This window comes from Coturnix japonica, chromosome 2, assembly GCF_054131305.1.
Source record: "Coturnix japonica strain WE chromosome 2, WE-NBRP24, whole genome shotgun sequence".
In the NCBI taxonomy this organism is placed as follows: Eukaryota; Metazoa; Chordata; class Aves; order Galliformes; family Phasianidae; genus Coturnix; species Coturnix japonica.
In genome coordinates, this window is record NC_140664.1 from 126,342,827 (window position 1) to 126,365,419 (window position 22,593).

General features: G+C 44.1%; 1 protein-coding gene and 2 long non-coding RNA genes across 14 annotated transcripts in view; 2 read left to right on the forward strand and 1 right to left on the reverse strand.

Moving 5' to 3' along the window:
• The window catches only part of LOC107308983 (uncharacterized), a 47,619-nt gene extending 43,036 nt beyond the window's left edge, over window positions 1–4,583 (forward strand). For all 7 annotated transcript variants that reach the window (XR_014943128.1, XR_014943125.1, XR_014943129.1 and 4 more), the window contains 2 exons: window positions 26–473; window positions 765–4,583. This is a non-coding gene — a long non-coding RNA (uncharacterized LOC107308983). The remainder of the gene's footprint in view (window positions 1–25; window positions 474–764) is intronic.
• Window positions 4,584–6,291: 1,708 nt separating this feature from the next.
• Window positions 6,292–16,499, reverse strand: LOC146762152 (uncharacterized). 2 transcript variants are annotated; one of them, XR_014943133.1, is made up of 3 exons: window positions 16,335–16,499; window positions 7,797–8,022; window positions 6,292–6,370 (listed from the first exon to the last, which is right to left on the reverse strand). It is a non-coding gene; the product is annotated as an uncharacterized LOC146762152 (long non-coding RNA). The 2 variants fall into 2 exon arrangements; XR_014943132.1 differs by having other exon boundaries at window positions 6,312–6,370; window positions 7,797–11,365.
• Window positions 16,500–16,534: 35 nt separating this feature from the next.
• Window positions 16,535–22,593, forward strand: part of ZEB1 (zinc finger E-box binding homeobox 1) — a 97,311-nt gene continuing 91,252 nt past the window's right edge. For 2 of the 5 annotated variants that reach the window (XM_085538853.1, XM_085538851.1), the window contains exon 1: window positions 16,535–17,907. Coding sequence is in view for 2 of the 5 variants with exons in the window: in XM_085538848.1 (XP_085394974.1) it covers window positions 16,554–16,611 (58 nt within the window). In the remaining 3 variants the exon portion in view is untranslated. Of the gene's footprint in view, window positions 17,908–18,085; window positions 18,225–22,593 lie in introns of all 5 variants that reach the window. The other 3 variants (XM_085538850.1, XM_085538848.1, XM_085538849.1) reach the window with 2 other exon arrangements.

A 22,593-nucleotide genomic window follows, 5' to 3' on the forward strand; every position in this document is an offset into this window, starting at 1 on the left:
TTAACTAACGCTTATTTATTTCCAGGTCACAGGAGAAGCCTTTCAGAGCTGGTGCGCAGGAGCAATACAGAGTACAAGCAAATTGTCTGCAGTCTGTAGGAACCCAGTATATCCTGCATGAGAAGGAATTGCAGCCATCGGACTCCACCACGTTTGGCTGCTCTCGAGTTCCTGGTGATTTTCTCCATTGCAACTAATTTCTGAATTTGTTAGCATGCAGCAGGAAGCCTGAAGGCACAAAAGCAAGCCAATGTTATTTGGACAGTCTTTTTTATTTCAAAGTAACCCTGTATCTGGTGCACTTCGCTTTAAATAGTACATCCTCATATTATTGTTTTGAAAGGTTCCTTAAAAAATCGTGAGGGACTTTTCTGTTTCCTTACTGAAATTTACAGCGGTCTTTTCAGCAAGGAAGAAACAAACCAGGGTGCCACATCTGAACATCTTTGCACAGACAACTAACCAAAATAAAGGTAAATGGACACGTTAAGTCTTTGCAGCAGTCAGACCCAACTAACCGTAAAAGCCATATAAAGCCAATTTTACTCTCCAAAGCAGAGAGCAAACCAGAATAGTGTGACTGTTTGTTAACTTATCTCAATTTCAGCAAGTTGCAAACATGTAAAGTAGAGATTCCTCAGTCAGCTCCCTGATTTTAGAGTGCAAGGCAAACCCTCCCCAACATTTCAGTCAGATCCCACAGTTAGTTGAAAGTGCAGCCTGTGTTATTTGTAACCAAAGTGTTTCTGTTGTTTCTCTTTCAGGAAATTCATGCTTGAAATCTCTGTAGGCTAAAAAAGCAGACTGGGCCTGGTTAGGATGCTGAGTTCCCAGTGCAGGCTGAAGAATGCAATGCCTTCACAACACAGCAGGTAAATATGCAGGATAAATGTATACACACACTATGTGTACAGCAGCATATCTGGGAAACAAGAGGGGGAACTGAAAGAGAAAAGAGTGGGAAGTGAGAAGAAGAGGAAAGGAGACTAGAATAAGCACGAACAACCTGAGTCAACATTAACAAGAAAAGACTCCCTGAAGGGAAGAGGTCCCTTTCTCATGACTTCTCTGTTTATTGATTCAAATGGAAGAAGATAGATACCACATTGTGAACCTGTCTTCTAATTAGAAAACGAGCTAAAAGATACAATTAAAACATCTGATTTTAAGAGTGCATGAAAAGCAACCTTACTGTTTTGACTACGACCTGTTTAGTCTGCTTTGAGCTTTTTAGAAGCTCAATATCAGAGGTTATGGAACAGATGGAAGAAATCATGCCAGCACATTTTTTCCCCTTAACCCAAATAATAGGATGTGCAGTAGGTAGATAAACATGAGCGGTAGAATAAAACCTTTATTTAGCTATTAGAACACAAAAGCACTATGGCCTCTGTGATTTTCAATTACTGAAATCCAGTATTACATCTTTAGCTGGCAAACAAACAGAAATTTGCAGAAATATGTTAAAAAGCCCTACTTCACATTCTTTAATTGCTTATATCTTATATGGGAGGGATGGTTTCAATGCATGGCAAACCAGTTGAATATTCACTGTCTTTGCAGCAGCCTAACTTCATCAAATGACTCTGTTAGGTTGTCCATCAGGCAGTAGCTTTTCTCATTTGTAACCTGCTGGTTTGTGAACCTATCTATCTCCAAACACTCATACAGGAGCAGTGCCGGCAATGACGGCCCTACAGAGCAGCCCACAAGGGCAAACAACCACAGTTGCTCTTCTTGTGTGGAAAGAAGACTGCCACTTCTGCAAATAGCATTTAAGGCCATTAAGCAGTAACAGCATGGAATCTATGCCTTTTTTATCAGAAGATTATAGTGATGACAGCAAAAGGAGGATGCTTCCCACATAAGAGCAAAAGGAGGATGTGTGCCCAAGTGGGAGCAGAGGGGATTTTTGGTACGGTGAAGCTCTGAAGAAGACTCAGAACCAGGGTCTCTGTGACAGCCCCACTGGGTGTCATATACTGAACTCAGAGCTGATGGAGAATGGAGTTAAGACATGGAGAAATATACAGATAACGATTGGTCTCCACTGGCAGAGTTCCAAAAATATCATCATCTTTATGCATCATAGATATCTTTATAGATATGGTTAAAAACTCCAGTACCCAAAGAGCATTTGGTAGTGCCTGCTGGAAAAACACCTAGGAAGGAGGTGGTGAGTCAGCCCGATTTGTGTTTTTACAATGATGTTAAAGACCAAGTTCATTTATAAGAGGGAGAAGTCTGCACCTCTGAAATCTTGTCTATATTAGGGAATTTTACTCATAAAACAGGGAAGCAAAATAACTTGACACATTCCATCGGCTAAGCCCCACTAAAGTTAAAATTGCTGGGAGGTTAAATATGCACATATTTCTGCTGCCTTGCAGCATTTTTGCTGGTGGATCAATCAAGTGTTCCTCAGCAGGCTAATTCTGTCCCTGCTTTGGAGCATGCTCAGAGTTGCCAAATTTTAAGCAAGATGTTCAAAGCTTCTCTATACGATCACATTGATGCCTTTTTGCTTAGTTGCTTTACTGACATTGATGAACCATTTCCCAGATTTGTCCCTCGTCCTCTCCCCCCTGAAAAAAATCAGATTGCAAGAGATATTCAAAGAAGGAATCATCTGCCTAAACAGTTAAAACTTAAAACAACCACCAGCTGAAATTATAGCCAACTAAAAGCTGCCTCTTGTAATGGAAATATCAGACATCCTTAATTGTAGGTCACCACCAGTTCTGCCTACAACAGAATACGTTTATTTTCATCCATAGAAATGAATGGAGATTAGGGGAAAGAAAAAAAAATCCACCTCTTAAATCCAAAATCCAGGCTGCTCTTCCCTGCCGGGCCAGCAAGCAGCTACAGAATTCCCACCCCACTTGTTTGCTGTGGTTACACAGCCCTGTGTTATTTCCACTATCTCACATACAGAGCCAAAAGAACTTGGAAGATGAAAAGACTTGTGCTTTCAAATATTTTCCTTTTAAAAGCAGAAAACTAAGTGTAATTCTATTAATGCATTCTTATTTTGGAGGGACCGCTGAAGTCAGGAAATACCAAGTCAGTGCTCTGTTCTATTCGTTGTGCAGATGTACCGCTTTCTATTCCTCTTTTCCTTGTTAAATATAAGCTGTTGTGTCATATTTTTATTATGGCGTGTGCAGTACGACGGGTTCTGCAGCAGCGCTGGAATCACCACCCGGGGAGATGAGTTAGAACTGGAAAGGACGGGAGGAAAATGAAGTGTAAAAAATGGTTGAAAACGAGGCAGATTGGGACAGAGCGGAGCTGGTGCTCGGCTGCACCTTCTCTCCAACAGAGTCAGGGCACGGCTCATTTCCAGAGAATCTTCTGGAGTCTCTCAGTGCTGTCACTGCAGGTGGCGGGGGCTTTTTTTTTATCTTTATTTTTCTTATTTTTTTGGTTTTTGGGTTGTTTTATTTCCTAACCATATAGCGAAGATTCTTGCTCAGAAATCCTGAGGATGATTACCACTTAAAATAGTGTTCTTGTTCTTTACCTGCGCTTCACGGTGTTGAAACACTTCATTCTAGGCCGCTTAGGTAGATAAATGAAAGATATTCAAAGTGTTAGAGGAACAAAGCAAAGCAAAGCGAACCGAGGGCTCTCGAGGCGCTGACGCTGACTGCAGCCTGACCTTTCCTCCCCGGCAGAACGCCGTCCTGCCCCGAGGCTCTTCCTGATGGAGCAGCATCCCTATCCATCGCCTGGTGCTCTGCAAGGGTTTCCAATCGGATCTGCCGGCTTTGTTCTGCTCGATAGAGCCGTAATGGGTCATTTCCCCGACCTACGCCGCGTGGGTAACGGAGGGGTCACGGAGTCTCCCGGGTTAAATCAGAAAGAGTAGGAATGGGACACTAGAAGGCAGCTACAGTGTTGCTATTGAAGCCTGTTCTCAACCAGAGCTTCGCCAACAGAGCTCATTCGCTGGACTTCTTCCCAAGAGCGCGTTTTGATTCTCTTGTCCGCTTTTTGTTGCGAGTCTCTGTCTCTTTACGAGCAGCTCTGCAGGCTGTGCCCGGACATCACCTTCCAGCACCCCTCCTTCCACCCTGCTCCGCACAGAACTGCCTGCACTGAGCTCTGGGGGACAGATTCCTTTCAGCTCTGTCCCTCCAAGAAACATTTTGCTTTCTAGTGCCCTGAGATGAATGAACTACAGACGGATTACTCCCACTAAGTTGCACTGAAACGCTCTCGTAATGATACAAAATACTACAAAATACCAAATGCACTGAAAGAAACCAGCCAGATGTCATGTACACCAACTGAAGCATGGAGAAATGGAGGCTGCTTGCCAGTGGCTGGGTCTGCAAGAGGCACAGTGCTGATGCTGGCAAGTTTCTTAGTAATGCCTACTACATACAGCTCTGGGTAGATTTGGTAGAGGATAACAGGTCACCCCAAAATTCCTTCTCCAGTAGGGATCCTCTAGATGGAATCAATAGGAGTGAAGCTGCATATGGGCACAAGGACAGTTTTCAGGTACCATGGATCACGAATCTCTCCTTTCATTTTTTCTGGATATTAAAAAAAATAAATAATAAAAAATAAAAGCACTCCAGCCCTCTTGCTTCCCTCCTTAACTTCCTCACCTCTTTGGCTGCAGTTAAGACTCCCAGGGGAGAACTTGTATTCACTTTAATGTCGACTTGACTCAGCAAAATGTACTGAGGCTCTGGCCAAACACTCCCTGAGTCCATTTCAGAGGTCTGTCAGGGAACAGCCTCCTCCGCCTCCTCCTCCTTAGGTGCCCCTGCAGTTTCCTGCTCCAGAACCAGATGGGTAACAGCACCATTGGGTGAGCAGGGAACGCTCCCAGAGGTGGGTGAGCTGCTCACACGCAGAGCGGCTGACAGCCTGCTGCACGTCTGCTGCTCAGCAAAGACACGGCTGCAGCCTGACAGAGCAGCACTGAAAATTTCATAATGGAAAATGATAACAAGGAGATTGCCTTCAGCCTTGGGGAATGTGATCTAATCCCAAACGGGGGAGGCATGCAGACAAACCTGACACTCTTCTGCACGAACTTTAACCCTTAAGATATTAATACACATCTTAACAGATCTTAAGCTTTGTGGGTTATTATATTTCATGTTTAATTATTTTATTATTAACTTGCTACTCATTATTTTGAGCATAACGCTAAGCCAGTAATTTCTTAAACTCTTTGGCTTTATTCAGACAGGAGGGTTACACTCGCTTAGCATCTAACACAGGAGTTCAGCTTTCAGCTGATAGTACTTCGCATCTTGCTTCAGTATGTCCTGATTAAATATGGCAAGTTGAAATATTCCTTCTAATACTGGAAGGATGTTTTTCTTATAAAAGGATCTCAGGTGACCAGGTAACAGAAGAGAGGTCTCTTGCAGTGAAATGAATACTAATTCAGAAATTGAAGAGTACTGTTTCTAAATGGGAAAGATGCAGAAATGATCGCAGCGTATCACCCTGAAACATATATTTTCAGGCTCCAGATCAACGTCCAGGTATTAATTAATCCCTATGTTTTCTTTTTGAGCTCATATCTACAGCTATGGGAGGAAGTGCTCTATGTGGTCTGGCCACGCTGTCCAAGGAGCACCGGATCCCCTCAGGGAAGCACGACCCTTCCCATGACTTCTTCCACAGTGGATCTCTGTAGTGAAACTGCACATTTACCTTTCAGACACCATCTAGGAAAATACAGGGAAAGCCATATGGCTCAAGGAGACATCTCCTATAATTAGATATCACTTAACACAGTACCTAATTGTACGGATGCAGAGCCTACATCTGTTGGAACTGGGCGTACCATGAAATGTCAAATGCAGATTTAGACACGAGTAGGACTGCAAAAGGGAAATTAAGCATCTCTGACATTCTTTTAATTGAGAGAGAAAGAACTTTCTGATGAGTTTGTGAACATTCTGATGGAGAAGAGCAAAAGGTCTGAAGAAATCTGAATCTTTTCCCAGAAGGAAGGTGGAATAAAAAGTACTTGGAGTACTTGTTACCTATCTCCCCATGTCACTCCCCCACAGAGAAACAGAGATTTCTACTCCTAGCTGATAAATATATTTTTAGTAGATGCCGTTGGAACAAGGAAGTCCAAATGAATCCTCACATACTTTTCTTGGTGAAGGAATTTCCCATGCTGTGATCTTGGCTAGTCTCTCAAAGCATTTGGGAAGCCACCTCTGACGAATTAGAAGTGCCTGACATGATGCATGACATTCTATACACTGTATATCAGTTAAGTAAAAAATTAAGTCAAACGTCTACCTGAAGCTGTCTGCCATGGAAATCCTTTGTTGTCTTCATAGAAGGGATTTGCATAAGCTGCATGGCTTGGATTTAGGAACTATTTTGAATAAAGAGGAAAGAAAAACTAATAAATCACCGAGTACACATCTCCTCAAAGCACAGAATGAGGTGGGGTAATGTTATCATGATTACAGGATTGGAACTAAAACTCTGACTGAAAAGAGAATCATTAATATTTCCTTCCTGTGAAGCTGTGTCTCGCTCCAATTTAGGAGTGAGGCAAAGGTTCTTTTGATAATGTTATGCCCGGCGTGAGATTAAGAAGAAGAGCATTCAAATGTTGATCCGACCAGTTTATTGGAAATAATAGACAATTGAGGGGATGGGGAAGGGAAAGTAGCGTAAAATAAGCTAACAAAATAAGCGTAGGGGAGAGCAGCAACGGAGTAGCAGGCTGCAAGCAGCAGATTGGTGAATCGCAGAAAAGATGGTCAGAGTACCGTGGTCTCTAGAAGCAGAGTCTCGGGCAGCGAGGTCCCTCGGAGCAGAGTCTCGAGCAGCAATCCCAGGAAAGAGAATAGGCAGCAGTAGGACAACGGTGGAGGGATCTGAGGTCAGATACCTAGATGCCCACAAAATCGTGGTTTGTCCGTGCCCTTTTTATCCTTCTTTCCAGCCTTCCAGAGATTTCTTGACGGCTCGGGTCAGAGTCTTGTGACTTCCTCAGAGAAGTCAATCTTCCTTGAGATGGGCCAACAGGAAAGACCACTTAAGGGCCATTAGTCCTCAGGGATGGCCATCTTCCTTGAGATAGGCCAACACAAAAAGACCACTCAAGGGCCATTGATCAGTATCTTATCTCCCTTTCGTAGCTCCCGGACTTGTCCATCTCCTGTGTGTCTCAGACAAAGGCAGTCCTGGAACCTTGGCCAGGACTTGCCTGAACTTGTCCATTTCAGCAAACTTTGAGACAGTAATGTAAAAAGCATGGCTTCTTACAAGCTGTCATCCATGCTGGGTATAGCTGTAGCAGCTGAGAATAACATTGGTTGTACAACCGGACTTTGTAACCTCTTCAGTCCCTTTAAATAAATGGGAGAAAGACGGAGCCCTCAGCTGCTGGTCCAGCACGTTACTTCTTAGCTGAGCCACTGCTGCTTGCAGTTTGCTGACACACCGGGATCTGGCAGCAGCCACGGCAGCAGTGATCTCCTGGGGAGGGACGAGTGGGACAGCCACAGGCACAACCAAGGGATCAGGAATCTAGGCCAGGCCCCTGACTTTGTGACCTTCCTAATCTTTAAAAATAGCTTTATGCATGTGTGTGTATGCAAGCGTATGCTACGTAATGACAGATATACGCTACAAACGTTACCTGAAATTGCTCTGCATATTATTTAATGCCCTGAAATGCAGAAAAAAGACAGTGCAGGAAAGGCATGCTGAGCTCTTGTATGGTAGGACACGGGAAATAGCAGTGAGCAGCAAGAAAAAGAACGCACAGCAGAACTTACATAACGTACCCTTTTCAGTTCAGCTATGAGTTTTGCTCTGGCACATCTGATGATCCCTGGCCAGCTGGGTACCATTTAGTGTTTTCTTCTACTCATGAAGAACGGCCCGTTTGTGGAATTTGGCACTTCAGTCTGGGTTGTCACAGCAATGGACAGGTCTGCCTGGTTATTTTATTCTCCAGTCTTGCCCAAGTCAGCAGAGCAGGTAATCTATAACTCTACCACAGGAAAGTGACTGTGAAAACAGCACCAAAAACGTTTGTTTAGGATTCATATCAGTGTGCATCTTTTTGAGAAGAATGGAGACCCGAGCAACGTTTGTGTCCTTAAAATGCATTTTCAGAGGCTGTAAAACTAATGAAGTGCATCTCCATTAAAGAGAAAATGTGGCTGATTCTGATTGACTCAGACTGAGACTATGTTGTAGTTAAAATGCCCCGGAACAAACTCTGAAAAACAGTTGCCTATAAGTTGTTTTTTCACACCAGATGAATTAACAGCAGTCGCAAACGTTTCTCAGCCATTCTGGAAATAACGTTTAAGCAACTGAAAGTGTGAAGACTAATATGTCAGAGACCCTAAAAACGCCATTTGGGAGCAGAGCAGTCCTTACAAAACAATCATCAACGACAGATAAAACAGTTTAGGGTTAAACACATAAGAATAGAAGTCCTGCATTCAAGGTGAAGAGTGCTATTGTAGTGAAGAGCTTTTTTATTTTGCCAATTAATCTTGCTTGTAAAATCAGCAATTAATCCCACAGAATTCTTGTCATTATTCAGAATAAATGGCACAGCACTGAAGTAGTGTTATTAATAACAACCAAGCAAAGCTTTTCCAGCCTCCTCGTCAAGATGCTACGATGATGAATCCAAAATACAAGCACATCTGGCTGCAGGAACAAACATCAAGTTTTTAATTATCCATCTTTGTGGGAAGAGGTTTTCACAGTTAGCCTCTCTTTGCAAAGAATGTCCAAATGTTTCATAAAGACTTGAATGGATTGCAAATATTAAAAACAAGAACATTTTCAAAGGCATAACAAACGCTTTTGTTGCCTCTGGTGTTGTGTGATACAGGATATGAGGTAAAAATCCACAGATACATGGCCTTATCGGGGAACAGTGTTTAAAGATACCATGCAAAAATGATACTAATTGCAAGCAAGGCAACAAATTGCAAATTTGAGAGTAAAATGAGATTAAAAGTTAGAGCTAACTTCATTATACAGATAGATGAAGTCATCTCCATAAACCTCACTAATGTCATGACAGGAAAACCCATCACACTGACTGGACTGATGTCAAGAACAGGAGAACCAATGTGAGGTGCCTATAAGGTGTGCAACTGTAGGTGCCTCATGCCCTACTGACAAGATCCCTACCAGCTCCAAAGGCAGACTGAAGTGAATGCAGATGGCTTTAAATAAGGCTGTCCTGAGTGTGTCTATCTTCCTCCAGCTCCTCTGTGATCCTAGTTACACACCTTTTAGTTAAATTCTCCATGCATGTGAACACATACTTCTGGCCACCCCCGCACCTTCCTAGCTCTTCACCTGACCTAACCTGCAGAGCACCTGTGGAGCTTCAAGCCAGGCTGTTCTCTACCTGTCTGCACCTGGTCTGGGACATGCAGAAGATGCCTTGGAAATGCTGGGTGTAATTCATCTTTCATCTGGAAGCACAGCAGTCACTGAGTTCCCCCAGGATATTAAAACTCGAGGTTCGATTCTATCCTCTCATCAAAGACAGGTGAATCATCAGCACTCATAAGCTGATTCACCTCCCTAAAGACAATGAATGCTATTTGTTTTCTATATCATAATTGAAAATAGTCACTGAACTGGAGAAAGATTATTTTATAGCCTAGTGGCCATAACATTCATCTAAGGGGCGAGAGGAGCGGAGGGTATTCCATAATACTGCTCTTGAGATGGCTCAGTCCTTGTCCTTCCTGACCTTACCCTGTCAGACCACACTGATATGTGAGTATCAGAGCTCTTCAGAATACCTCAGGCCCAGTGATGAAGGGGCATTTCCATTCAAACCTTCCCAATAAGAAGAAGCTTGATGAAGGGAATTTTCAAGCCACTGTGGTCTTGGAAACCACAGGACCAACTCTGGGTGTTCTGATTGAAGCTTTTAATACTTGGGTTAAAAAAAAACGTTTTCAATTTGATCCCACATAAAATCTTTTATCTTTTTATTTCCATGAGGGAAAAAACCATAATTATTTGGATGGATCTGAACTACTTTTTCAGTGTTTGATTTTGCAACCAAAAAATTCCTGATATGCATAATACATGAGAACTATAATTGCTTTCCAACTCCTTATCAGCACGTGATCATCCTCGCACTGAGTCGCTCCTCCCAGCTCCAGTAAAGTAACCTCCAATACATTTACACCAGGTTTTACACAGCTCTAAAGTGCCCAAAATATGATCTGTGCATTTTACTTTCCATTCTAATTCTGTCCATTGTAACATCATGTGTTTGTATGTACCAGACTGACCCTTGCCTTGCCAAATGAGAATCGTACCAATTCAGCTGAGCTCAGCAATGATTCAGCTCATACTTCAGAAAGAAACTACTGCAGTATCTGCATTTCTTCTTATAGTATTGAATGACAGTTTGTTGAGAGCTTGTGAGCAAAATCAGATTTCTACTTATATTTATTTGCTTGATCTAGTAGACTTAATATATATTTTGTTTGTTTGTTTGCTTTATGTTAATTCTGTATATTCAGAATACATGTTGCAAGCTCCAGAACCATTACAGCTCCAAAACAACAGCTTTCCTGCATGTATTGGCAAACAATCCCTGCAAAAGTACTGCATGCTTTGCAGCGAGAAAAAACTACAAACAAGACACAACAGATGAATGGCATCCAACATTACAGTGCATTAAAATGTGCAGATATATATAAGTAAGAAGAGCATGCACTAATATAATTAAGAAATGGTTTTTTAACTTGCAATTTAATGAGCAGAGTGAGCCAGCTGTACGGATAGCAAAAAGAAGATAAATCCACACGAGAGCTGAACGAGCAGTCAAACAAACCTGTGAGGCAGCAAACCGCACGAGGGGTGGGGAGCAGAACTGAATCACAAACAGAGTATGTTACAGAAGGAAATAAACGTGAACCATATGGAAGAATATTCACAACACATTAGTGTTTAATTAGATAATATAATGGATAAGGACGCTTCTGCTGCGTCATCATAAACAAAGATGAATGGAAAATGTGCTACTAATAAAAGTGGGTAATGCAACTGCACTACGACTGTAATTGGATCAGTCACAAATCTGAAAGAAAAATAATATTTTGATACAATATTTTGCTACTGCATCATGTGGTAGAAAAGGAAGCTCAGAAGCAGACGTTCTCATCTGAGGTTCCAGGTACTTCAAAGGCAAACTAAAAGAATCACCACAACTGCTTGCAATCTAACACTTGTACCCAAATTGGCATCTCCGATTCATTGTGAATACACACGAGGCGCCTTTTGGATAAGAAGTATGGAAGAGCCCTTCCAAATTTCTTCCTCTTCTAAGCTGTGCTTTAACTGCATGAAGGCTCTAAAAGAGAGATAACATCTGAGGTTAATATTAGCATAGGAAAATGAACCCGGAGGCCCTAGATTTGTTTTTGCGCATTTACTTTATACAGCGTACCAGCCTGACATAGGTTAATTGCTTTTGAGAGAATAACAGTAGGCAAGAAATTGAGCAAAAGGAGAGTGAGAGAAACAAAATGGTTTTGAAGGCCTTTGTGATCTTCACAAACACTTCTGAACAAGGATGATTGCCTTGTTCAGCCGCATGCATGCAAGTCATTATAGCTATATATAGCTGCATAGGCACGGATGTTTGGTGGCAGCTCACATCCTTACGTCTCTCAACCAGGATCAGTCTTTTCAAGTTGTGAAAGACAAGATGATTTATTAGCAGTCATAGCTTCAAGCTTCGAATGAATAAATAAAATATGGTATAGAAATAATAAAAAAATAGAAGATGAGAGGAGTATAATGAGAAATCATTCTTTTGTAAGTATATACAAAGTGCAGTTTAAATGAATGTGTAAATTTCAGTTGGCTTTAACTTTTTTTTTTGAGACTGTTTGACATCTCAGGGCTACCAGAATCACAGAACTACCATCTTTCTCATGTCCAGTCTTCCAGTTTTTGCCTTTTATCCTTTGTTCTGCCACTTCACACCACTGAAAAGAGCCTGGCCCCATCCATTTGACTCCTGCACTTTAGATATTTCTAAGCAGTGATGAGATCCCCTCTCAGCCCTCTCTTCTCCAGCTGAACAGCTGCAGGTCTCAGCCTTTCCTTGGAAGGGAGATGCTCCAGCCCCCTCATCACCTCTGTGGCCCTTTGCAGGTCTCTCTCCAAAAGTCTTTTATGAACTGAGGAGCCGAGCACTGGGCACAGCACTGGATGTGGCCTCACCAGGGCAGAGTAGAGGAGGAGGATCACCTCCCTCAACCTGCTGGCCACACTCTTCTTAATGCACTTCAGGACCCAACTGGCCTTCCTGGCCACAGGGTGCACTGCCGCTAATGACCAACCTGTTGGCCACCAGGACTCCCAGGTCCTTCTCTGCAGAGCTTTTCCAGCAGGTCAGCCCCAACCTGTACTGAACACCTTCAAAATGTATTAGATTCACTTGAAAGCAAAACTGGAAATCAAGGGGCCATCTGGGAAGGCATTAAAACCACATGTTGATATTTCTGAAATTCACTTCTTATTCAGGATTAGTTCCTCAGCTAGCTGTACTTGAGCTGCACATTTCTGGGTCATTTTTCTAGTAAATCTTTCAAATACAATTGCTACAGAAAACCAAAAACACACACATATATAATATATATATATGTTATAAAGATATATATATATATATGTATATATATATATATATATAAAAACCCATTAAAAAGTAAATGTTAGGAACTGAAATTCCAAGAAAATATATGGAAATGAAAATAAAGTTTAGCTGATATAAAGCAGAAAAAAAACCCATCTCCGCAAACCAGAAATGAAAGAAGAAACTATTCACCGAGTCATTTTCCATTGTAATTCTAAATTGATTCAACTAAGTGAACACCATTGAATCCAGAACACTCAGGATAGGATGGGAAACTTCATTTCATAAACATGAATAAGGAGTAGGCATACAAATAGACGACTGACTGCTTTTATTCAATAATGTAAATTCAGCTTACATTATGTTGGCAAAAACAGCTTGTAATAATCATCAGCTGATGATATCCCAAGATGTGGTCTGCAGGCATCTATATTCCAGCAGGATTCTTGAGCTATGATAACTTCTGTCTTCAGATGATGCAAATAAATTTCAGGTAAGTGTAGCCGACCTAACATTTCAATGACATTGTGCCTATTCAGGCAACTGAAACACACCACAGTTATGTTGCACCCCCTCCTATAAAGAAATATCTTGCCAAGCCCACACCATCCAGGAGGATGCAGAAACACGCTGCTTTGCCTCGATCCTATGAACTAGTGCATGAATTAAGTCCTGCACTGACTGAGAAGTCAGATTGAAAGCTGTACTCCACAAAAAGGATTCTTCGTTCTTACTTGCAGGGTGTATATATAATTTAGATTATGCCTCCCATGTGCTCAGATATTGCAGAACTCCACAGAAATAGCAGGAATTTTAACAAGTGGATTTGCATCCACAATTAGAAGAATGCATTAGGCAAAAGCACTCTTTCATAGCGGCTGCATCCTTAACTGTGATCTTTTTTAGCAGAGTAAATAAACTTGGTATAGAAAGACACGAGGTGCCCGGTTTTTGCAATTAAATATATCAAAGTGGTGTTGCTTAAAAAAGAAAAAAGCCACAACCAACCCACCCACCCACACGCCTGTTTACAAGCTCTGAATGAAAAGCTTTCCCCAGTGATTGTGATAACTGATAACTTGATGTAAAACACCGCGCTCTTTAGTTTCTAGACCTCCTCGGTATCAAAGATGTAGTATTCAGAGACTGCTTTGATTTTCTTTCATTTATCCAGGTATAGCAGCACAGAGGTAGGAATGCTCCTGCCAGCCTCAGTTCTGCTCTCAGGGTGTGCTGGGCATGGTGTCATTTCTCCAGCAGCTCAGAGACCTCAGGGCCCTGTGTTCACTGACACTACAGCCGGGCGTGAAGGAGCAACAAGTGGCAGGAGGCTGCTTCTTTCTTTGTACTGTTAGCAAGCACAGCTTGCTCAGAATGAACAGACAAGGATTCCTGTACAGAGGTGATGAGAGACAGAACAGAATGCAAACAGGCGACCTGAATGTGAGAAGGGCTTGGAATTTTGCATGTGCTTGCAGGGCATGGGGTTTCAGATCTACCAGTATACTTCCAAGTAAGTTATTATTCTTCGTTTTGCAATTGCCTTCTAAAACACAAGTTTCAAAGAGTTGGAAATTTAGCACGAAAACTTGTGCATGTCATTGTAGTCACATTCATCCACAGAATGATAAACACATTCAAGAATCCTGAAGCAATGTAACCTTGAAGCAACCCCTTCTCCAGGCAGTTCCACACACAGGGCCATCTTCTACACAAGAAGCCAAGATGTTGAGCTGTTATGGCAGGACAGAACCCTGCCTTACACTTGGCCATTCACTCTCCCAAGAAAACTTTCCTGACTTCTCACTTTCATCTCAAGTCCCACGCTGTGATTCTCAGTCACCCTTGTATCTGGAGATCCGATCTCCTAATGCCAAGGCAAATCCTTTGAAGCACCTTCTGTTAGTCCCTGGGAACACTTTGCACTGTTTGATTTGTCACCCTTCCCTAAGCACTCCCAGGTAGTGAAGTCAACAGCCAATTCACACCCGCTGGAGACAGATATGCAAAACCACTGAACAAATACCTGCGAATTGGGTTAGACAGTAAACAAATCACTTATCCCTGTAAACTGATGACTTAGAGAAAAACCCCTTTGGATCCTGAGCTAACTCTATCTTTTTCATCCCTACTATCCCCTCCAATCCAGGTACTTCTGATTGTGCTGAAGCTCTCAATGCAGGAATTGCTGTGTGCTGCTGGCACTGAGTAGCTCTGATCTGGAGATGTGCTGAGATGAGGGGACACATTGGTGGCATGGTGCAGAAATGCAGCACAGGAAAGCCAAGGTCTCATATATAGCAATGCATCAAACACTTATTAAAGGGATCCTACTAAGAAAATTGCTTTCAATGAAATTTAATTTATTTGGATAAAAGAATTGCCCAGAAGCGTAGAATTGTAAATGTAGCAAAATAAGAATAATAAGAAGAAAGAAAATAAGAAAGCCCGGAGACAAATTGAAACATACCGAATTATTTTATTGCCTAAGTGAAACACAAGAAGAAATAAGATGTACAAGCATAGAACCAGCAAATCATTTCAGTTGGAAGGGACCTGTAAAGGACACCAGGTCCCACCCCCTGCAGTGAACAGGGACACCCGCAGCTCCATCAGGTGCTCAGAGCCCCGTCCAGAATCACAGAATGACCCGGGTTGGAAGGGACCTCAAGGATCATGTAGTTCCAACCCCCTGCCTGGCAGGGCCACCAAACATACACATTTACTAGATCAGGTTGCCCAGGGCCCTGTCCAACCTGGTCTTGAACACCTCCAAGGACGGGGCATCCACAACCTCCCTGGGCAGCCTGTTCCAGGGCCTGACCACTCTCCTAGTGAAGAACTTCCCCTTGACATCCAACCTAAATCTTCCCTCTTTTAACTTAAAACCATTTCCCCGTGTCCTGCTATTGTCAGCCCTTTCCAAGAGTTTACTCCCCTCCTGGGAGTAAGTTCCCTTCAGGTATTGAAAGGCTGCAGTGAGGTCACCCCACAACCTTCTCTTCTCCAGGCTGAACAAACCCAACTCCCTCAGCCTGTCCTCATAGGGGAGGTGTTCCAGCCCCCTGATCATCTTCGTGTCCCTCCTCTGGACCCTTTCCAAAATCTCCATGTCTTTTTTGTCTCAGTCCAGCCTGACTTTGGGTGTCTCCAGGGACAGGGCACCAAACACCAGCTCTGTGCCAGTGCCTCACCCCCCTAACTGCAACAAACTTTACCTTATATCCAATCTCAATCTTTTAGTTTGAAACCATTTCGTCCAGTCCCAGCAGACCCTGCTACAAAGTCTGTCTCCTTCTTTCTTACATCCCCTGCTGACAGGCCTGTCAGTATCTGACAGGCCACTCTCAGCTCCCCCGGCTCCTTCTCTCCCAGCTCTCAGCCCGTGCTCTCAGAAGCAGCGTTTCATTCCTCCGCTCATTTTTGCGGCCCTCACACTCACTCCGACAGGTCCAACGCCTCCCGCTCTCAGGACTCGCAGGTGAGCTCCGTCAGCACAGCACAGGGGCGGCTCAGCTCCCTCGGTCTCGCTGCTGATGCAGCCCACGGACACGCCGGCTTCCCGGCTCCCCGCTGTGCTGTGTGTACCTGGCCGCTCCCCTTCGTTCCGTGCCGCTGACCGCGGGACCCCCCGCCCTCCCCCGGCTCGTTCCCCCCCGTCCTGCCCCGCTCCCGGTACCTGTGGCAGCGCCTTATTCCCCCGCCGCCGTTCAAACTCGCTGCCGTAAAGCGCCGGTCTCCCCTGGCAACAAGGTTCCGGCCGAGCACTAGGTGTAGGAAGGTGATGTAAAAGTAAAACCACCCAGTGTCGTAAACCAGGTCCGGGGGGGAGGGGAGGGCGGGCGGGGGAGGGCGGGGGAGGAGGTGACTGGAGCATTTAGACACAAGCGAGAGGATCATGGCGGATGGCCCCAGGTGTAAGCGCAGGAAGCAGGCGAACCCGAGGCGCAACAACGGTCAGTGCGCGGCGGGTCGGCGGGCGGCGGGGCGGGACGGAGCCCGCGGGTCGGGTCGGGCCGGCGGGAGCGAGACGAGGGGGGAGGTGGGGAGAAGTAGAAAGTAATTTCCCCGCCGCTCCCCGCCGGCAGCGGGCTCGCCCCGCACCGTTAGATCCGCTACCTGGCGCCCTCCTCCGCCTAGCGGTGCCGCCCGGCCGGGACCGTTAGGCGCTGCCTGCCCTGCCCGCTGCGGGACCGCGGCCCCGGGCAGCGCCGTGCTGTGCCGTGCTGTGCTGTGCCATTCCGTGCCGTTCTGTGCCGTTCTGTGCTGGGGCAGCGCCCGGCCCGGCAGCGCCAACTCCGAACTTGGTACCTGCGGGACCCGGGGGCGGGATCCGTTCTGTGCCGTGCTGTGCCCCGCGCTGCCCGAACCCCAACGTCCCCCCTCTCGGAGCGGCTCCCGGTTCATTGAATTCCACTTTATTATTATTATTATATTAGTATTTTCTCTGTGCCCTCGGTTTATTTACGTTTCTCTTGCCGGGGGGCCCTGTTGCTGCCGCGGGGGGGCCGCCTTCCTGCCGCAGCCGGGCCGGGCCGGGAGGGCGGCGAAGTTTTGCTGCCTGTTCCCCCGCCCGGCGGTACCTGCCCGGCTCGGAGGCTGCTGGCGGCCCGGACGGGGGCCCCGCTACTCCCAGCTGCGTGACCACTGCTGCAGTCTATATAAGGAATTACATTTACGTTTCAGGCTTAAGGGTTGCTGTAGCTTTTCTTTTTCTTTTTTTTTTCTTTTTTTTTTTTTTTTTGAGTCCGTGTGTTACTTTAAGATGCGTGTTGAAGGTACACGGCTTGGGGGAATAAACGCTCCGAACACCCACTCTGTACTTATCTTCTGGCAAATAGAGAAGTAGTCAAGTTGCCGTGGCTGCTCTGCGTGGCGGGGTGTGCAGCGGGAGGTTTTGTAACCTTCCTTGGCAATTTTGGGTTTGATGTGGCATTTCCTGTGCAGGGTCACAGATAGGAAGGCTCTCGCCTGCGATCCGAGATGTTTTGGTGCGCAGCGGACGCGCTCTGAAATGCAGCAGAGGCGCTGCTGGTGCCTCCCCTGCGATCCCAGCCACGCCGGGTGTGAAGCTCCCATATGCCGTGGCCTGTCTGGCTCTGTTGGGCTCCTCGGGTCTCTTTGAACTCGGGGGGTTCTTATTTTTGCCGTGCGCGTTTTATAACGAGTGTTTTTGTTGACGCGATGGCGTTATGAATTCCTCGCTCCCGGTTAAATATTTGTATTTCCCTCACGATTTGGCTCCGCGAAAGGTAAGTTTGGAAAGTGCTTCTCTCTTTACCTTATTTAAAATGTTGCTGATCAGAAAAAGGGGCTTTTCTTGCTGCTGACGACATGTGTGTGACATGTGAGCCTGAACCACCCAGCGTCTGTGCAGGAGCTGTAAACATGTTTACCTGAACAGGGAAGAAAAATGGATTTTTCTCTTAGAGGTGCACTGATACGGACAGCGTGCTCTTAATGCGTATCAACAGATGACTCGAGAGGGAAATTCTCTGGAAGCGCAGCTATTGAAATCAATGGGAGAAAAGAGATTCCCAATTGCTGCAGCAAATGGCAACTTGTGCAGGTAGAAAAAAAAGATGGTGTTTAGTTTTCTCCCGCATGCATGTCAGCCCCCTCCTGCCTGCTGCTCTCCTTCTCCAGGGAGGGATTTATTTACCACGCTCGCTGTCAGTGTTTTTCCTTTGTGCTTAATATTAGAAAAACAGATTTGAGGCTGCTTAAGCACCAAACGTTTTGTCTGCAGTGTGTATTGCTCGTGGAAAACAAAAGGTGTAGGAGATGTGGTGCTGTTCCAGGTATCTTTCATCTTCGTCACTTTTGGACCTCGTAATTGCACCCTTTTTATTATGGAATGCCTTTGAATCTTTATCGAGTAGTTCTGCTGTGTAGAATCTGTCTTGTTTTAGGCTGTTTCTGGTTCCTATTTTTTTTTTTTTTTTTTTTTTGAGAAATTAAACCCAACTTCAGTCATTGTGCATTGAAGCATCAGGATCGGTTAGATAATAGATTCTGGATAATAGAGATTTCTCAGCAGTGGGTTTATGTTTGACTTGCAAATGTTTACTAAAGAAAACAGCTCAACTAATGTTAACCCTTTAACCTTTGAAATAGGTGTGAGGCATATTTTTTTCTTCTAGATCTCTAAATGCACTCTGCTCTTATGGATTAGCATCTTCTGTTAATCCAAGCTTGATGTACAGGGGATGCTTCAGAACCAGTCTTGTTTATAGTGAGCACTAAATCAGTGCTGTGCTGTTCCAGTCATCTTTTATTCTTTCTTTTGCACCAAGCAGGACCCTATTAGTGGGAAGTCATTCTTTATATCCAATGCACCAATTAACACTGGGCTATGGCATCGTTAGCATACTGTAAACTTTCCTTCTGCTTACCTGCTAACAAACTTTATGGTATGAGAATAGCTATGTTAACTTTGTTTCTTTTTGTCTCTGCATTTGAGAGCCAGAACTTATGGCTGCCATCCTGATGCATTAACTGCTACGGAAAGACAATTTGATCTAAATGGTAGAGCTGGTTGGTCCCTGTACTACCTTCTTTATTGACCACTACGGCAGATGAGCAGAAGAGCTGCCTGATTGGTGCTACCATTAAAGCCTTAAAGCAACAAGATCCAGCAGCTCTCATACCTGTGGAAAACTATTCTGCGTCACTGTCCTTATGTTTGTCCAGTACATGGAAGCGTCTGCTGCTCTGAAGCAGTTAGTGAAGTGTTAAGATAACAGCAACGTTCTGATAAAGCAGGAACGTAGTGCTGGTTGGGAGTTTCTTTTACTATTCACCTTCTCCCCCTTTTTTTTTGGTAGAAAAAGTGGGAGGAGAAAAGAGGGATGAGATTTTACCAGTCATCTGCACTGTCACGCTCTGCTATTACTGTGCACACTGAATAAATTCAATAGCAGCAAAAGTTTTCTTGTTTTTATTCTAGTAAAAATAGGCTTGCAGGATGAGTTTAGTTGCTTTCACAACATTTCTATTATATTGTATTGTCCTAATTCTTATTAAAAAGCAAAACTAAAAATAGTACATCTTGTTCTTTGCTATTACTGAGAAGAGTAGAACCTTTGGAGCTTCGCTTACTAGACACTGTAAAAAGATGTTATCAGCCTTTCATGTTGTACTGAAACTGCTGTAAATATACCTTCAGTTCTTCGTATGCATTTTCAGCAGTAAGGAGAAAGATAGGTGGAACTGAGTCAATTCTGAATGCTGATGGGTAGATGGGGGGGAGAAAGCATGAGGCAGGGTTTTTGTTTGTTTTCTCTCTCCCTCTTGGTAACAGTAAGTTAATAAAATGTTGTGTAGGCTGATTTGTTAGAGTTCTGCTTTTAGTTGCTTTACAGTTCTTTTTATTTTTTTTTCCCCTCTTTCTATTATATAATCACATAATTTTATTTATTTATTTTACAAAGCTGATGTGTGTAAGAAGCCCTTCAGTGCCTTTGGATAAGCTAAAAGCACGGTGTGTTTCTGCTAACTGCAAGGTGACAGCTGCTGGCTGGATGTCAGGTCTCAGTGATGCTGGGGATGCAGCACTCCTCACTGTGCTTTGCTTCTCTTGCCCCCCCCCAACACTCCAGCATTAATTTAAATTAGCCTTTGGAGAGTTGAAGAATGCAGCCCAAGTTAAAATTCCAAGCGCAGTGAACAGATCTATATGGACAACCAAATTAACTGTTTGAAACAAAGCAAGTCTTCTCTCATTTGAACCAGCAATAGTTCTATTTTTATTTTGGCTACTGAAATGTAAGGGAATACACTTAAGTGATGCATCTTTTCACTTTTTCTCTCTACAATTAGTGCTTGTTATTTTAGTGGTTGTGGAGCAGTTGTTAAAGGGGATTGGCTACCTGAAACAGGTTTGTGTTTTGAGGCTATTGGCTGTCTGAAACATTTTTCCTTGCTTACAGGACTATGGTAAATATACTGCTGAATATACTACTGTAAATATACTGCTGAAGCAGCAGATAAGAGGAGTAGTAAGTGGATGAAACTTTCAGCTGGGACGTGGCCTTACAAATCATAGATCATCCAGATTAGTTTTTCAGTTAAAAGTCTGAGGATTTGACTTGTGAATTCAGCTGAAGTGCTCTGTGGAAATCTCATACTGTAGCAGACATTCTTCCTGCTGCCTGCCCTGGGCCTGTGACCAGCCATTGCTGTCAGCAGCAGTGCTCTGGGTTAGGCCTCGGCTCTGGGCCTGTACTGGGTCCATTGCTGTCAGCAGCACTGCTTTGGGGTTAGGCCTCGGCTCTGGGCCTGTACTGGGTCCATTGCTGTCAGCAGCACTGCTTTGGGGTTAGGCCTCAGCTCTGGGCCTGTACTGGGTCCATTGCTGTCAGCAGCACTGCTTTGGGTTAGACCTCGGCCCTGGGCCTTTAACAGGGCTGCTGCTGTCAACAGTGCTGCTCTGCTGTTAGGCCTTGGCTGTGCCACTGAGCTCTTATCCTGTCAGTGCAGAGAGAGATGAGCTCTGTAGGCTGTGCCTCCTTTCCAACTGCAAGCAGGGGGCTGTTTGAGTCCTGTAGCATATTACTGACGTTTTACATCACAGGGTAGAGGAAGAGAGAGGCAGGAGTGACCTAAAGTGAAAATACCTATGTGATGACTTTCTTTACGTGGAAATGTGCATTTGTAGGGTTTAAAATGCCAGTGAGGGATAGCAAAGATTTCTTGTGTGCATGGGACTGTATTACTGTGTTAAAGAAGTAAGGCCTGGTTCTGTGAAGCTTGGATTGGGCTTTTATAACATTTTCTTAATTTTTAGCAACTGCTCTCTAGGACAGGGAAAGCTTCTAGAACTGCTATGTGGCCAAATGGCCATAAAGGAGCTGTGCTTATAAACTAAGCCATTATTTACCAAAAATGTGAATTTGCTGTCTTTAGCTCATTAGCTGTTTACAGTCACTTCAAAAAGTCTAGCTAATTGATATTGCAAGTGGATGAGTGTGTGGTGTGCTTTGTTGACTGTAAAGCCAGTACTTAGCACTGCATGCTGCATCTGCGGGTGTCTGAGGGATTCTACCTATGATGGTTTTTAAGCTCTTGTTTTATGCATGTGTGAAATGTAAACCAAATTCTTGCTTTGTGTAGATTTTTGTACCAGATCTGGCTCGCAACTATGGTCTCAGAAACATCGGCGCTTCATTCTGGCAGCTACAGGAGGACTGATGTTTTTGAGAACTAAAGTCTCAAGTGACTTACCCGAGGTCACACAGGAAGTCTATGGCAAGACTGCATCTCAGTCCATTTTTAATTCCTGGGACTACACTTGCACGTGGCTTGATCTAGAGACTTAAATGTTTACCAGTTACTGTTACTTTCAGTATAAGTTTTCAAACTTTTTCATATTTATTGCTTGTACTTAAAATGAGCAAGAGATGATTTTTTTATTTCTTTTTCTTGTATTCTTAATTTGAGTTGAATGATGTGCAGGTGGACAAATGTAAAACAAAACAGGAGGGAATTCACTTAAGACCTATGCTGTTAAAATCAGAATCCCTACTCTGATGTGTGGGGCGTTCAGAAGGCTGCTTTCTGGGAGGTTCACATCTGGGCTGACAACTTGTCCAGATTCTGGTTTTGTTGGGGCAGTGATGACTAACAGAGTCGTAGCATATGGCTGTTATTTCAAATGTTTGCCAGGTTTAAAAAACAAAAACAAAAAGCAGAACTCCTCCTTAAAATAAGTCTCTCCCCAAGGCACCTGAATGTCAGACTTGAAAAGCCTATTTGCTAGAGCAAACCCATGCCAAGTCCAAGTTTCCTACTGCTGTAGTTGGTTGCAGGGGTTGCTGCCACCAAGCAGAGATGCATTGGAGAGAGGCCTGAGTAGGGTTTGCTTCCTGCCGAGGAGCTTGTGGGGAAGTGATTTGGTGGGCTGCAGTCTTACCAGCATGTGTTGTGGTCACAGGACG